At 44.6% G+C, this 18,219-nt stretch overlaps 1 protein-coding gene across 5 annotated transcripts in view; it reads right to left on the reverse strand.

Annotated features, from left to right (window-relative positions):
- GPR155 (G protein-coupled receptor 155) overlaps positions 1–18,219 on the reverse strand; it is a 51,316-nt gene that overhangs the window by 29,989 nt on the left and 3,108 nt on the right. For all 5 annotated transcript variants that reach the window (XM_075829488.1, XM_075829485.1, XM_075829487.1 and 2 more), the window contains exons 2-3: positions 5,924–6,451; positions 3,861–4,260 (exon numbers count right to left, since the gene is read on the reverse strand). In XM_075829488.1, the coding sequence (XP_075685603.1) occupies positions 3,861–4,260; positions 5,924–6,377 (854 nt within the window). In that variant the 5' untranslated portion in view covers positions 6,378–6,451. The remainder of the gene's footprint in view (positions 1–3,860; positions 4,261–5,923; positions 6,452–18,219) is intronic.

The raw sequence follows: 18,219 nt of genomic DNA on the forward strand, positions 1-18,219 counted from the left end.
GTTTCCCTTGCTGGAAATCTCACAGAAAAGATTCAGAAGTGTCAGGATTCTGAATACACATGACGTCCAGGCTGGAGGTCATGTGTATTCATCATCAGGACATACAAAATCTATACAAATTTGGTATAGTTGCAATCGCAACAACCCGCTGAATAAAGTTGTTATTTATGCCACAGCCTTAGTGAGGCCTCATCTAGAATATGCGGTTCAGTTCTGGGCTCCAGTTCATAGAAAGGCTGCCCTGGAGTTGGAAAAAAATACAAAGAAGAGCAACGAAGTAATAAGGTGCATGGAGAATCTAAGTTATGAGAAAAGATTAAAAGAATTAAACCTATTTAGCCTTGAAAAGAGACGACTGAGGCCTCATGCACACGACCGTAAAAACTCCCGTTATTACGGGTCGTAATTACGACCCGTAATAACGGGCTCATAGACTTCTATTGGCGACGGGTGCCTTCCCGTTTTCTCACGGGAAGGTGCCCGTGCCGTTGAAAAAGATAGAACATGTCCTATTTCAGGCCGTAATAACGGCACGGACAGTCCATAGAAGTCTATGGAGCTCTCGTAATGACGGGTGGCTACATGTGTGCACCCGTCATTACGGCAGCGTTGCTAAGCGACGTCAGTAAATAGTCACTGTCCAGGGAGCTGAAAGAGTTAACTGATCGTCAGTAACTCTTTCAGCACCCTGGACAGTGACTACCGATCAGTATAAACCTGTAAAAAATAAAAATAAAAGACTTTCATACTTACCGACAACTTCCTGCTTCCTCCAGTCCGGTCTCCCGCCCGTTGCCTTGGTGACGCGTCCCTCTCGACATCCGGCCCGACGTCCTGGATGACGTTTCAGGCCATGTGACCGCTGCAGCCAATCACAGGTCAATCACAGGCTGCAGCGGTCACATGGACTGCCGCGTCATCCAGGGATGTCGGGCTGGATGTGAAGAGAGGGACGCGTCACCAAGACAACGGCCGGGTAAGTATGAATTTCTTTAACTTTTATTACAGAAAAGGCTGTCCCTTCTCTCTATCCTGCACTGATAGAGAGAAGGGGCTGCCGATTAGTGCAGTGCTATTTTGCCGCCAAAAACGTGCCCGTAAATACGGGTGGAATACGGGTGACACCGGACCCATATTTACGGGCACGGGTTCGTAAATACTGGTGCAAAACGGGTGGAATACGTGTGACACCGGACCCGTATTTACGCCAGTATTAACGGGTGGGAAAAAATACGGTCGTGTGCATGAGGCCTAAGGGCATGACCACACATGGCGGAATTCCTCCGCAACTGTCCGCATCAATGCCGCACCTAATCCGGGTTGCGGATTACGGCTGCGGATCTGCACAAAATGTGCAGAAAATTGATGCGGACTGGCCGCTGCGGACTGCAGGAAAAGTGCTTCCCTTCTCCCTATCAGTGCAGGATAGAGAGAAGGGACAGCACTTTCCCTAGTGAAAGTAAAAGAAATTCATACTTACCGCCCGTTGTCTTGATGACGCGTCCCTCCTTCGGCATCCAGCCCGACCTCCCTGGATGACGCGCCAGTCCATGTGACCGCTGCAGCCTGTGCTTGGCCTGTGATTGGCTGCAGCCGTCACTTCCACTGAAACGTCATCCTGGGAGGCCGGACTGGAGACAGAAACAGGGAGTTCTCGGTAAGTATGAACTTATATGTTTTTTTACAGATACATGTATATTGAGATCGATAGTCACTGTCCCGGGTGCAGAAACAGTTACTGCCGATCGCTTAACTCTTTCAGCACCCTGGACAGTGACTATTTACAGACGTCTCCTAGCAACGCTCCCGTCATTACGGGAGCCCCATTGACTTCCTCAGTCTGGCTGTAGACCTAGAAATACATAGGTCCAGCCAGAATGAAGAAATGTCATGTTAAAAAACCAATACGCTCCGCACCACACATAACATGTGCATGACAGCTGCGGACTTCATTGCGGAACTTAGAATCTCCATTGAAGTCAATGGAGAAATTCCGCCATGAGTCCGCAACCAGTCCGCCACTGCTCCGCAACAGACAGAGCATGCTGCGGACACCACATTCCGCTCCGCAGCCTATGCTCCGCAGCGGAATTGTACGCATCGTGTAAACGAACACTGCGAAATTAAAGTGAAAGTCAATGGAGAAACGGCTCCGCTGCGGATTAACGCTGCGGAGTGTCCGCAGCGGAATTTAAGTGAAAATCCGCCATGTGTGAACCCGCCCTAAGGGGGGACATGATTAACTTATATAAATATATGAATGGCACATACAAAAAATATGGTGAAATCCTGTTCCATGTAAAGCCCCCTCAACAAACAAGGGGGCACTACCTCTGTCTGGAGAAAAAAAGGTTCAACCTGCGGAGGCGACAAGCCTTCTTTACTGTGAGAACTGTGAATCTATGGAATAGTCACCGCAGGAGCCGTCACAGCAGGGACAGTAGATGGCTTTAAAAAAGACTTAGATAATTTCCTAGAACTAAAAAAATATCAGCTCCTATGTCAATGTGTAGACATTTTTCCCTTTCCTTGGTTGAAGTTGATGGACATGTGTCTTTTTTCAACCGTACTATGTAACAGGGCCAAAGGCGATGTAGCAGTTTCTTTTGAAATTAATGAAACGTCCGTGTAATAGATGGATGTGCCGTTCCTCTGGCTATTAGATGAGGGACCTGAGCGGGAGACATTGCTTAATATGGCATTTCAAAGTAAGTTCTCTAAGGCTCTGTTCAGTCGACTACGCTATTGCTTCCGGCAAAACGACGGATCCGGTGCACAACACAGATAAACGGAAACTATGGGCACCAGATCCGTCACCATTGAAATCAATGGTGATGGAAACGGAAACCTCTGGTTTCTGTTCGTGTCATTTTGTGTCTATTCAGGTTCCCGTTCAGACGGAAAGCTCAGACAGAACGTCAGAACGGGACCCCAACGCAGATGTGAACAGAGCCTAACTGACAACTCCATCCAGCTCAGTCTTGTGTGACAAAGTAGGTTGTATTCAAGGTGTAGTGAACACTGAGTACATGCAAAGCAATAGCATAAAAATGTAAGGTGTGCGATTCAGCAGCAAATTAGTGCTTACTCAAGCAAAAAAAAAAAAAAAAAAAAAAAAAGAAGGAAAACCCAACAAACCACAGAGGATATGAAACCTGCCAAAAAAAAAAAAAAAAAAAGAAGTCGTTTTGCATAACATTGTGTCAAATGTTTCTCCAGAGCCATGTGCATTCCAAGCAATTACAATACAAAAAAAAAAATATATACCGGTGTATATATATATATTTTGTACATGCGATATTAACCCATTCGGTTATACAATGAGAGAAGATGAAGCCCTGCTTCTTATGGCTTCTGTGAGTTGCACCAAGAACCGCAAGTCTACTCTCCAAATGGCCCTCTGACTGAGTGCCTCAATGGGGCCCACATGACGGTGATTTCTTATTTCTCAGTGTTCTACGATCCGGACTCATTGAAAATAATGGCCGCGGCCATGTGCACGGCCCGCGGTTTTCAGGCGGCTCGCGGCTGACACTCCGTGGCCGGCCGACCCGAAAATCACGACCGTGCTTATGGCTACGGTCGTGTGCATGAGGCCTTACCATGTAGAAATTACTAGTGGAGTGGTTAACCCAGCCTCAATCTAATCTAAGGTCACGTAAAGTCCCATTTAAAATGTTTGCTGGAAATGTTAATGTGAACAAATTTAAATGCGATTCCATCAGCAGGAAGTGTGAGCAAAGAAACAAGACTTTCACATCACAGCTTATCGGCTTCTAAGAGATATAGTTTTTTAATATAGTAATAAAAATAAAGTTGGCCCACCGCGCCCAACTAATATGCCCATAAATCATACTTACAGCTTTGCAGTGATAAGTAGCAGCAAGACAACAAAAGAGGATTTCTTCAGCTTGCTGGTCTGTCCAACCATTGTAAGACCCAGATAAAATAAAGCCGAGCCAGAAAAAGAACTGGCCAGCCCGTCCAGAAAATTCTCCAAGTAGACTGGGATCTTCTGACCAAGTGCAAAGTTGAAGGCTATGCCTATAAATACCATAAACACTATAGGGTTTCGGAAGACGCGGAGAAGGGCAAATCCCAAGATCTTCATTTTTCCTTGTGAAGTGTTTGGATTATCTTTCCATTTCTGGATCTCACAGAAAACAAACCCCAAGGGGTTTAGCATCATGAGCGACACAGGTGCCACCAAGTATATGTATTGGAGGTATTTAGGATATGTAGATTTGTACAAGGCATCAACTAGAAAATAGTAAGAAAAAAAACAACAAAGTCAGAACATAGGCAGTAAAATCAGTCAATTATAAGGAAGAAATAAAGACTATTAATACCCCATGTTTCTTGCTTCGATACCGACTGTCCAAACCATGTAACACTATCTTGGGTACGTGTAATTCTTTTAATCTTTCCTCATAACTTAGATTCTCCATGCCCCTTATTAGCTTCGTTGCTCTTCTTTGTATTTTTTTTAGACCTCCCTCTGTGAGCAGGAAGGAGAGCTTCTCTGCCACCCTTGCGGTCTTGGCATTACATAGTCAGTGGGAAGTGCAGCATTACATGCCTGCCATTCAAATGAATAGCCGTCCATGTAAATGAAACTGTGTGCCAGGTCCATCAAAGCAGCTCTCCTTTCGGGCACATAGAGGGGGATCTATAAAGGCAATATGCCCTAATAGGTTCTTTGGCCACTTTTGACCTTCCTGACAGAGCCTCATTTTTCAAATCTGCCATGTTTCACTTTATGGGGTAATAATTAAGGAATGCTTTTACCTATCCAAGCGATTCGGAGGTTGTTTTCTCGTGACACATTGGTAAAATTTGGACGATGCATTCAGTATTTAATTGTGAAAAACACCAAAAATTAGCATTTTTCTAAATTTAAATGTATCTGCTTGTAAGACAGATAGTAATACCACAAAATAGTCACTAATGACCATCCCCCATATGTCTACTTTAGATTGACAGTTTTTTTTGAACACTCTTATTTTTCTAGGACGTTACAAGGCTTAGAACTTTAGCAGCAATTTCTCACATTTTCAAGAAAATTTCAAAAGGCTATTTTTACAGGGGCCCGTTCAGTTGTGAAGTGGCTTTTAGGGCCTTATATATTATAAACCCCCAATAAGTCACCCCATTTTAAAAACGGCACCCCTCAAAGTATTCAAAGCAGCATTTAGAAAGTTTAACCCTTTAGACATTTCGCAGGAATTAAAACAAAAGTAGAGGTGAAATTGACAAAGTTTTTTTTTTACATATGTAGTGCAGTGTATTAGTGCTGTCAGCTATTTACTGGCAGCAAGACTAGGATGACCCGCCGGAGGCTGGTCCTCATCGGCTCCCGTACAAGGCAGACACGAACGCCATTATTTGGCCTCCGATTGCAAGATTCTGATCGCAGCATCTGAGGGGTTAATCGGCCGGATCAGAGAATAGCTCCGGTCCTGGCAGTTACAGGAGGGTGCCAGCTGTACAATTCAGCTGTCACCCCACGGTGATGGTGCCGGCTCCGCTTCCGAGCCTGCACCATCACCGCGACGTAACTGTACTGGGGTTTCCGGGAACACCTTCCCGACAGCACCGTATATACACGGCGGATGTCGGGAAGGGGTTAAGTGTCTACAACTAACAATTTAGTGGCCTAGAAATAATATGTACACAAAACAATATGAGTATTATAGCAAGCTCAATGCTTAGGAGGGTTAAGAATGAGAGGATTAGTGGTGTGAATAATTACGGACTTCCAGGTGTGCAAAGTCTAAAACTGGCATATACATAGTTGTCGGGCAAACGCTCGTTTTGGCCTTCTCCCTGACCTCCCTATAAAAGATGCACGCTTGGCTAGAGGCTTATCTTCTGCACAAAAATGGACTAGGTATGTTGAAATCCAAGTTACAAGATGTATTACCTATGGGATAGCCAAGTGCAAAGTCATTGCTTTGTGTTGCAAATATAGGGAAAAGCCCGGCTTTGCTAAAACGATTTTCAGGGTTTGCCACTAACAAAGTCAGCACGCAGACGATGATGAACACCAAGGCTTTGGCGGTGAGTATGCTGAACAGGAATGACCAGTTGACATCGGACAAATCCAGAACAACCATGTTTTTGAACAAAAGTGCCGGAAGTGCAAAACGGGAAACATAGTTGCCAAGTCCTTTTGCCTGCGTGGCAGTTATGACATTGGCTCTGCCAGCGATGTACCCACACATGATGATTCCAAAACATTCTAACAGAGCGGGGAACAGTCTGTTTATAGACATGGAGGGACTGCCATTTGTTGTGTTTGCTAGATCTCTTAATGACTCCGTCATATTGACAGCAGCAGACAGGTTCTTCCACACCTGCTCAGAGGTGCTGTCCATGTCCTTAGCTTCTAGTTTTAACTCTATGCACGTTTCAGCTCTATGCCAATTTCTACAAGGAGATTCATAGTGACCTGAAAGAGAACAAGACAGAAAGAAAATGAGTGTTAAAGCATGCCTCCAGTGAAAAATAAAAATTCAGTGCTCTTAGACCCCAGATGTGCAGTACCATTGTGAAGCATTGCCCTTCAAATCTCTGCCTTTTGTGCTGCAGATCCTTCTTCCTAATTTACTAAAAGGAAGTTGATGATATTGTCTGCCATATTACAGATATAGTCACGGTTTCTACAAGCCTGCTAGCTCACAATACACTTGCCACTTCCACGCCTCTTAAGGCCCTTTTACACCGGCCGATAAGGAGCCGGTGCAGCGAGTGCATATCAAAGAGATATCGTTGATCGGCGCTCGTTTGCTCCTGTCACATGGAGCTATGGATGGGGACGAGTGGTCGTTACTCCGATCGCTCATCCCCATCCATTATCATCATGTCGGCAGCGATAATATTTAACTTTTTTAATACTATACGACCAGCAGATTGAGCGTTTGCTCTTTCACCTGATCGTTCCCCTGTTTACACAGGGCAATTATCGGCGATGAGTGTTCTAGGAATCCTCGTCTGCCTGATAATCGTCGAGTGTAAAACCCCCTTTAGTATAGTCATACACACTGCCCGAATCAGCACTGAGGCTTCTGTAATCACAGGACTTAACGAGCAAGCCCCCTTTAGGGCATATTCACACGTACGATTTTTTACGCGATAGGCAAAAATTGCTGCAAATCACGGTAAAAACGCATGAATTTTTGTGTGTGTGGTTTTCAGCCACACTGTGCGAGTACACCCTTACAGACACCAATAGCTTAGGATTCTCTGTTTTGGTAAGATATTTAATCATTCAGATATTCTGCAGCTGGCATCGGCAGGGAATAAGTAAAGGGCTGCAGTAATTCACGTGTTCTCCTGCTCTACCCTAAGTGAATGGCATGTGCAGCCTGCAAGTGAATAAAGCTATAGAATAGCATAGAGCACTTCATTTTTAATACTAGTTGAGAAACTTGAATTTACAGAGGTGCATATCCGAAGAAGTTTCTAAGTGGATCATTGTAGGTATGCTTTAATTCTATAAAGGAACCTAAAGATCCCTAAAAAAATTAAGTGTCCTGAAGAATATATTTCAGAGAATCACGATCTGTAAAAAAAATTAAAAAAATCTGTCCCACTCGGTTTTTGACGGAACCCCTCAACATAAAGACAACGCGGATGTGAAAAGGCCCCAAGTGATAACTTATCAGATTGCTACATCTGCGTGTTTATAAAATATATTATGTAGGTCCAATAATAGCCTGTGTTTGTACTGAAAATCTATTTTTCTCATTGATAATGGTCACAAGTCAAATAAGCAGCGTTCCAAACAGGGCTATTGCCAAAATAGCATGCTGCCAATGGAAACAGGCCCAACAAGGTTAATTATCTGTAGGGAGATGATACGTTTTGCAGTAAAGCTATCATTCCCCTACAGACAACAACGATCTACAGAGACCAGATAAAACCAGGCATGTACAAAAGTAACAGAACTGCTCATACAGCAAAAGAAAATAGCAACAACTAAAGGGAAGAAACATGATGGAGGACGGCCACAGGCTGCATACGTTCCAACTAACGATGCCCCATGCAGTTGTCACGTATTTATAAACGTTGGCAGCCTGTAACGGGCTTGAATGTGTACAGTGCTGTTTCAGTGTGAGCAGCGCTGCACTTTCCGGTCGGCCGACTCTTTCCACAATGCCAGCATCTCTCCCCCTTAGTTTGATCAAACAACCATGTGTTTAAAGAGGCTCTGTCACCAGATTTTGCAACCCCTATCTGCTATTGCAGCAGATAGGCGCTGCAATGTAGATTACAGTAACGTTTTTATTTTTAAAAAACGAGCATTTTTGGCCAAGTTATGACCATTTTCGTATTTATGCAAATGAGGCTTGCAAAAGTACAACTGGGCGTGTTGAAAAGTAAAAGTCCAAGTGGGCGTGTATTATGTGCGTACATCGGGGCGTGTTTACTACTTTTACTAGCTGGGCGCTGTGAAGAGAAGTATCATCCACTTCTCTTCAGAACGCCCAGCTTCTGGCAGTGCAGATCTGTGACGTCACTCACAGGTCCTGCATCGTGTCGACACCAGAGGCTACAGTTGATTCTGCAGCAGCATCAGCATTTGCAGGTAAGTAGCTACATCGACTTACCTGCAAACGCCGATGCTGCTGCAGAATCATCTGTAGCCTCTGGTGCCGATGTGTCCTCGCTCGTCTGACACGATGCAGGACCTGTGAGTGACGACACAGCGTGATCTCTCGAGAACACGCTGTGTCTGCACTGCCAGAAGCTGGGCGTTCTGAAGAGAAGTGGATGATACTTCTATACACAACGCCCAGCTAGTAAAAGTAGTAAACACGCCCCGATGTACGCACATAATACACGCCCAGTTGGACTTTTACTTTTCAACACGCCCAGTTGTACTTTTGCAAGCCTCATTTGCATAAATACGAAAATGGTCATAACTTGGCCAAAAATGCTCGTTTTTTAAAAATAAAAACGTTACTGTAATCTACATTGCAGCGCATTCTCATCAGAGCGCCCAGCTAGTAAAAGTATTAAAAACGCCCCGATGTACGCACCTAATACACACCCACTTGGACTTGTACTTTTAAACACACCCACTTGGACTTTTGCAAGCCTCATTTGCATAACTACAAAAATGGTCATAACTTGGCCAAAAATGCTCGTTTTTTTTAAATAAAAACGTTACTGTAATCTACATTGCAGCGCCTATCTGCTGCAATAGCAGATAGGGGTTGCAAAATCTGGTGACAGAGCCTCTTTAATCACTGTTAGGGGGCTTAGAAGTACATCGTGCGTACACACTTTCGTGCTGCACTTTCCATTCTGCCGACGCTCTCCTCAAACTCCGGCCAGAGCATGGCAAGTGCTATGGCAGGGGACTCCTGTTTTGGGAAAGCCCTTGACGCACTGTCCAGACTGTCGCCGACACTTTGGCTGAACACGCTTCTAGAGGGAGCCCCTGACGTCACAGTCCATGCATGGACAAGGACGTCAGGGGCTACTCCGGGAGCGAAATCCCTGGCTGGAGCACCAGCAACGCTCTGGCCGGGAACCCCGCCCCTAGAGGGAGCTTCAGTGCAGCCATCTATAATGTGTGGGGGGGGTAGGTACATGGGCACTGTGTGTGGCACTATCTACAGATGTATTGTGGCACTATCTACATACAAACTATGGTGATTTTAGGGGGGACGACAGGGGACGTTTTTTCAGCCAGAATGGGTTCAATCGCTAGCAGGTTTTAGGGGGTATATTTGGGAGTTTGATACGCACACGGCCCAGGGAGGGAACTGAAACAGACCTGGAGAGGTACTCCGCTGAGTCTACATCTGTAAGGAGAGATGTGTGTACCAGCATTAGGTCAATACGGGAGAGGGCCTTAAATTGCAGTGTGAAGCAAGAATATTGTCGGGTGTGAGGGTTTCTAGTTCTCCACGCATCCGTAATATTAAATTCTAAAAGAAGCGAATGGAGAGAGGATGGTGCTGGCGAGTCAGAATTTTGGCCCGAGCGGAGGAACCTATCCAAATGCCCATCCCAGGTAGATTTATGGTCTCCCAGCCAAATACTTAGTACAGATGGGTGACTAGATATAAATGATAAAACAATGTTAATAGTGGCAAGGGAAAAGGGAGGATGAATATAAACCCCTATAAAGGAGAAATGGTGTGTGATATAGTAAACAGTGTATAAGAACAAATTTACCATCCGGGTCGACAATTACCTCCAGCAGATTAAATTGGATGGAGCGTTTAATTAATATGGTTACACCCCTGGCTAAATTAGTGAATGTGGAGTGATATGACCACCTAATCAATGGTCTATTTAGAAGACAAAACCTGTCCTGTTACGTGGGTCTCCTGAAGGCATATTATGTCACAGTCATGTTTTTTGCAAGTAACGAAATACAAGGGCTCTCTTAATTCAATCATTAAGACCATCTCACATTCCATGTTAAGACACTAGGTCGGTAGACATAGTGAAGAATAAAAGAGCAAATTCAGGTTCAACCGTCGAGGGTGAACCAGCACATAAATTAACTGAAAGTACCTGTGGGCTAAAAAGAGAAGCATGGTATGCAACGTGGAAACAAACAGGAAAAAACAAAACCAACATTTTCCCCTTATAAAATGGTTTATGAAAAAAACGGAGTAAAAAAAGTTACACCTTTATAGTTTGGTATCGCCGCGTCCACAACGACCCAAACTATGAAACTATTACAATAAAGCCACACGGTGAACTTTGTAAAAAATGATACAAAACAATACCAGAATTACAGTTTTCTGTTCACCCAGACAAAAAAGAATGCGATAAAAAAATTATCAGAAAGTTGCATGTACTCCAAAATGGTACCAATAAAAACTAGAAGTTGTCCCGCAAAAAAAATAAGCCCTCAGAGCTGCATAGGCGAGGAAAAAAAACCAAAACGTTATGGCGACACAAAAACAAATAATCTTGGAAAAAAAATAAATAAAAAAATTAATTTAAAAGGTAATCAGTACATGATCTATGGGGGTCCGACACCCAGACCTCGCACAGATCAGCTGGTCTGGTGCCTCCGTGCACCGGACGTACATGCTGGAAGGAGATGCTCCGGCCACGGAATAGCGGCCGAGCTGCAGTACTGCAGCACAGCCGCTATGCAGTGGTCGGAGCCAAATGCTTCCGGCTCCGTACATAGCATTACGTGCCTTAACATCCGAAGCGGCTGATCAGTGCAGGGTTCGGGTATCAAACACGCACCGATGATATTTGATTAATCTCGCTGTAAGCAGTCATTTACAGCGTGTTCTCGCGAGATTACGCTTGCTGTGCTGTAAGGCCCACACAAGCGTTACCGAAGTGTCGGGATTGTGAATAGACATCGCGTCCTGGCTGGAGGTGAAGTCTATTTACTGTCAAGACACTTCAGGAACGTTAATGTGTGTGTATACGGGACTGCACATCGTGAACAACGCAGGCTCACTATGTGCGGATTACATAAATGGAGAGAAGTGTAGAACGCTGATTGGTCAGCGTCATACACTTCTCTCCACAACGTCCACTTGGTCAAAAGTAAAAACACGCCAAGTTGGGCATTAAGAAAGTCATTAGCATAAAGCTAAAATAGGTCAAAACTTGGTGAAAATAGATTTAGAAAAACAAAAACCACTGCTGTGATCAACATTACAGCGCCGATCACATTATGTACAAGATAGGCCACTTATAATGTGTTGACAGAGCCTCTTTAATATGGTTACACCCCTGGCTAAATTAGTGAATGTGGAGTGATAGGACCACCCAATCAATGGTCTATTTAGAAGACAGAGCCTGTCCTGTTACGTGGGTCTCCTGAAGGCATATTATTTCAGTGTAGTGTTTTTTGCAAGTAACGAAATACAAGGGTTCTCTTAATTCAATCATTAAGACCTCTCACATTCCATGTTAAGACACTAGGTCGGTAGACATAGTGAAGAATAAAAGAGTACATTCAGGTTCAACCATTGAGGGCGGACCAGCCAGTGGCGGTTTAAGTAGACCATGAGCCCTGGGCTGTTACCCAAACATGGCCCCCCCCTCCGCAACTATTTTTAACACTAACTTTTTGGGCAAGCATTAACAATTGGGTGTCGGTAGGCATAGTGAAGAATAAAAAGAGCAAATTCAGGTTCAACCGTCGAGGGCGAACCAGCACATAAGTAACTGAAGGCACCTGTGGGCTAAAGATGGAGAAGCATGGTATGCAATGTGCAAACAAACTTTTAAAAAACAGGAAAAAAAAACCAACCCCCCCTACTATCATGCTCGCAGGCATGAAGATTTAGATCCCAATAAAAGAAAGTCGTAACAGCAGCAGTACAAACTATATGCTAAGATTATGCATTTTGAAACGGGGATGCAGGGTGCTACCCTCCCCCCATCAGAAAAAGTGTACCGAATAGAGAAAATGAAGGTGTACATACAATGAACCAGTATATCGCAGGTCCAACATAGAATGACAGAAACTATAAACGTACAGGTAAACGCGAAACTGCGAGGTAGAAATTTACAGCTACATGTGTACAAAATCAATCATACGGACGTTGAGGAGAAACAGCTTGACCACGAGGACGAGTCTCCAACAAGTAGAGAATCTCCTGCGGCGTGGTGAAGAAATGTGATCTCCCATCCGCAAATACTTTTAGCCACGCAGGGTACATCATAGCGTATTTGAGGTCAATTTCCCTAAGCTTCTTCTTAGCAGTAATGAACAGGGCTGTCTTTTTCTGAACTTCAATGGAGAAACGGGAGAAACACAAATTTGCATGTTGGCATGAGGAATTGATCCTTTTTCTCTAGTAAGTTTAAGGATTGCATCCCTGTCTCGGTAATTGAGGAGTTTAGCAATGAATGAGTGTGGTGGAGCACCTGATAGGGGTTTGGACAGGATACGTTGCGCCCTTTCCACTGCAAACATAACCGAGAATTTTTCTCTGCCGAAGGTGGTGATGTGCAAATTTTCTAGAAAAAGACTAAGGAGAGGAGCCTTCCGTACCTTCCGGCAAGTCGATAAATCAAAGGTTACAGCGCCGCAATCTGTTCCCCTGATCATCCAAATGCTGATGTAATCTGGTGAGGCCTTGTTCTAAGTCTCCAAGATGACTGGTGAATGGAGGGGCTTGGTCCTCCAGCATACGGACTCTTTTTTTCAACCTCCGTCACTCTTTCTCTAGTATGTTGCACATCTTGGCGTATGAGGGAAATATCCACTTTAATCTCCTCAATGTGTGTGGTTAGGGTGGACTGGCATGTATGTATAGCCGCCAGAACTTTCAATGTGTCCGGATTAGAGCCAGACGCGGTAGAGACAGGCTGGTTTGAATCCACCGGAGTCAGATTAATAGGCAGCACAGCTGAGGATGGAGCCGTCAAGGAGTCAGCTCTGCAGTATTGGTCTGGCTTGCCAACCGATTTAGTTTGCGATTTTGGAGACGCCATGGCTGGATTTGAAGTAGCTGTAAATGAAGGCGTATGGGACACCACAATGAAATATCGCTCTGAGGGGTGATTAGGCACCCCGGCTGTGGCAAAGTGTTACATTACAGAGAAGTACAGACAATGTGGGGACCCAAGGGGGCCATTAGTAAAGTTTGGGAGTCAGTTTGAGAAATTCGATGCACCGAGTGTTTGTAGGTTACCCACAAACAGGGCTGGCGGGGACTCTTGGCAACCGGGTAACAGTCCGGAAAGTAGCTCAGGCAGTAAATGTTCATACAAAGCCACCGAGCGTGTCAAACAATAAGGCAAAGAGGTCTAGCAAGCAGGACATTGCGCAGTCAAGCTATAGATGGATATGAGCCCCCGAGTCACCGCACACAGTGGCCTAAAGGCACCGGACATCCAGCGCCCGGACAGGCCGATATTGAGGGAAACTTTAAATGGGATGCAGTATAGCGCAAGTCTATCAGGACTGTGTGGTCTTATGACAGCTGTCTAGTCAGGCACAGGGGAGATTGCACTCACCCCAGTAGTACTGCAGCGTGGTCCTGAGTTCCCAAGATTGCTGTAAGCCGGCAGAGTGGTATAACCCTGCGGAGGCCGAAATCCAAGATGGCAGCCGCAACTTTAAAAAGGTATTATTTATAGAATACAAGCTGTCCCACGTTGAATCCAGGGTACAGGGGGAACCCAGCTACTGATGATGGGGCCAACAGCCCTGCAGATGCACCGAAGCGCTATGTAGCCCGGAAGCACACAGCGGCCATTCAAAATCTAGACAACAGCTTTAGGCCTAATAGTACGCCGCAACCCAAAAATGTGGCCAAAATGCCTGGGACTGGTGCCAAAGCAAGCCAGACGTGGCGGAGGGCAGCAGGAGAGGCACCAGAGCCCAATGTTGGTGGCAGAAGAGGTTAGATGGCCCCAGATAGAGCTCGATAGATCAGAGCTCTAGGTATGCGTCCGGCCAGTCCCGCCATCAAGCCGCGCCACCGAGTTGATCCATTTTAACTGATGTTTTGTATCACATTAGTGATTTGTCTGCTCATAATAAAAATTTAAAACAAGCAATTAAACTAAAATCGAGAAAATGAAAGCCCTATAAGTCTTGTGAAAAACAAAGTAAAAATAAATAATATTTAGTGACATGTCATCAGATTGTATTGGTGGGGGTCCGAGCACTAAGACCACCACCAATCGCTAGAACGAAGCAGCTGAAGCGGTCCTGTGAGCGCTCAGCCGATTCGTTCTAGCGATTGGTGGAGGTCCCAGTGCTCGGACCCCCACTAATCCAAACTTCTGACCATGTCAGAAGTTTGTCAAACGTTTAGATACACTTTAAAGTGGCTGCAAAGATATTATCGTTTAAACAAGAGCATATTATTTTTTTTTAATTTGGCCTGGACACAGGGACATCAACGACCCTTAGTCATGAAAGGGTAAGTGTAATTTCATAAAACTTTCAACTGGTCAGTGACATCAGAAGTTTTGATGGGTGGGGGTCCGAGTGCTGAGACCCACACCAATCGCTGAAACGAAGAGGCAGGACTGCTCAGCCGAGCGCAATGCCTTTTTGGCTATAATAGTATAACTTCGGCTCTTCTCGGAAAGATCGAGCTATCTGAAGAGCGGCTCGGACAATAACTCATAGTGCTACCACAACCACAATAGTGAGCCCTTATCTGCCCTCTCCTGCTATGTATAACATAATGCATGATGCAGACAATATAAAAGTACAACTGTAGAAGTGTAGGTGAGAAGTGACTGGAGGCCAAGTCATGCGTGTATGGTGAGAATGTGCCAGGTCGGACATTATAGGACAAGGGGCCTAGCCTCTTAACGCCGAAGGACGGATATATCAGTCCTCTACAGCTGCTAGTTCACACAGGACAGATATATCCGTCCTCTGATCGCGTGGGTACTGCCTGTGTACCCACACGATCAGCGGCAGGAGCACGGCTGTTATACACCGCCTGGCTCCTGCCGCAATCTAAGATCGCTCCGATTCTGGCAGCTTAACCCATCAAATTCCGCTGTCAATAGTGACAGCGACATCTAATGTGTTTGACAGAGGGAGGGTCCTCTGTCACTCCTTCGGCACCCCCGCAAAGAAATAGCGGGGCGCTGTCGGGTTTCCATGGCAGCCGGGGGCCTAACAAATGCCCCAAGGTCTGCCTTCAGCAAATGCCTGTTAGGCCATGCTGGAGGCATGGCCTAATAGATTGCCTGTCAGTTTTACACTGAAAGGCAATAATGCTTTGATATACTAAGTATACCAAAGCATTATATATGCGATCAGCAGATCGCATAGTGAAGTCCCCTGGTGGGACTAAAAAAAAACAAAAAAAAAAAAACTGTAAAATGCTCTCTTTTCTCCCATTCCCCCCCATAAAAAAATTTAACAACAAGTTAATATAAGTCCTATGTACCCCAAAATCGTACTAGTAAGAACTACACCTTGGCCCACAAAAATCAAGCCCACATACGGCCACATTGACGGCAAAATAAAAAGGTTACGGCTCTTGGAATGCGGCGATGCAAAAACAAGTAATTTTCTTTCTAAAAGGGTTTTTATTGTGCAAACGTAGGAAAACAAAACCTTTCCACATTTGATATCCCCTTAATCGTGCCGACTCATAGAATAAAGTTAACATTAAACAAATATTTCCACTGCATAGTAAACGGCGTAAATTTATAACGGGAAAATCAATGCTGGAATAGCTGCTTATTTTCAATTCACTCCTAAAATAAAAAGGTCATAAAAGTTCATCTATATAGTATAAGCATCTAAAAATGGTACAATTACAAAATACAACTCGTCCCGCAAAAAACAAGCCCTTATACGGCTATGTCGACGGAATTAAAAAAAAAAAGTAAACCAATCAGTGACCAATCAGCGTCATACACAGTGTGATCGTGCAGTGAAAGAAGCTGGGCTGGAACAATGAGAAGTGTATGACGCTGATTGGTCACTGATTGGTCAGCCTCATACACTTCTCTGTACAACGCTCACTTGGTCAAAAGTAAAAACACGCCCAGTTGTCTATTAAGAAACTAATCAGAATAAATCTAAAATTGCTGATAACTTGCTCAAAAATGATCATTTGTCAAAATAAAAAACACTGCTGTTATCTACATTACAGCGCCGTAGGAGATGGGGCACTTATAATCTGGTGACAGAACCTCTTTAGGGGGTTAAAGAATGTATTGACAGGTATTTTCTTTATTTACTTACAAGTATCTTCCAGCACTGTACAGAGAATACCTTCACATTCCAGTCCCCTATAGGGTTCTTAGCCAAGTGTCCACCTCTGAAGCAGATCTACACCCCTAGCCAGGACCTGTAAACTACATGTTGATGTCATCCTAGTCGTATTCAAATCCCGGACCTCTATGCTGCAAGGCAACAGCGCCAAGTAATAAGTCACTAGGCACTGATCTGACCAAAATCGGGTAACGACTAATGAATGGGTAACGACTAATCATTTTGCTGCATTTTACAATTCCTCTTGGCCACACTTTCGTTTCAACCTTTGTCAAAATGTCTAGGCAGTCATAAAAAGTGTTGAAAACGCTATAACATGCTGGCACTTTCTGCTTTGTAAATACTCACATCATGTCCACAATCAGAACATCAAGATATGATCAATAACATTGTTTATTGGTTTTCTGTAAATTAAGCAGCAGGTGCCATGTACAGTAGTATCATCAGACTGGGATCATTATCACCATAAATCTAGGCCCATAAAACCATATCAAGGGACTGAACAGATGCAGGGCTTATACTAGTCCTTCTCAAGGAATTAGAAGATCAAAAAGTGAAACTCATATACACACACACACACACACACACACACACACACTATTTCCAGGACACACACACACACACACACTATTTCCAGGACACACACACACACACCACACACTATTTCCAGCATTTTTTTTTTTATTTTAATGTTGATGATTATGGCTAACAGTTAAAGGGGTTATCCGGGGACCAAAAATTGCATTGCAATAATATATTTATGTTAAACGAAGTTACTTACTAAAATACTTTAAATAAAAATTCTGTGCTAAATGGTACAGTTCAAACCTCAGAATGCTTTTGCTCGGGACTCCAGCACTGTTCCCGATGTCCACGTTTGGTCAATTCAGGGGTTTCCCCATCTCTGGAGTCACCAAGCAAAGAATCAGCTGATGCTCTGCCTGGGGACTCCACAACTTCTGCTGATGTCACTGTCATTGTCCATATATGGACAATGACATCAGCAGCAGTACTGGAGTCCCCGAGCAGAGCATCAACTGATGCTCTGCTCCGGGACTTCTGTAGTGTTGCCGACGTCATTGTCCATGTATGGACAGTGATAGTGACGTGGGCAGAAGTTGTGAAGTCCCCAGGCAGAGCATCAGCTGATGCTCTGCTCGGTGGACTCCAGCGATAGCAGACCCCTGAATGGACCAAATTTGGACGTGGAGAGCGCTAGCTGATGCTCTGCTCGGGACTCAAGCAATAGGCAATGTGACAGCCCCTTGGAGTCATTCACGAACAGCACATGAAGCAAGAGCTCAATCACATGGGGCCGTGTTGGAGCGTCATCACTTTTAGAAAAGCTCCAGAAATGTTGGCCTACTGAAAAGTATGTACAGCATCTGCCTTCAATACTTGGTCGCGGCTCCTTTTGCATGAATTGCTGCATCAATGCGGCGTGGCATGGGGGCGATCAGCCTGTGGCACTGCTGAGGTGTTATCAATGCGGCGTGGCATGGAGGCGATCA

This window comes from Rhinoderma darwinii, chromosome 6, assembly GCF_050947455.1.
Source record: "Rhinoderma darwinii isolate aRhiDar2 chromosome 6, aRhiDar2.hap1, whole genome shotgun sequence".
Taxonomy (NCBI): Eukaryota; Metazoa; Chordata; class Amphibia; order Anura; family Rhinodermatidae; genus Rhinoderma; species Rhinoderma darwinii.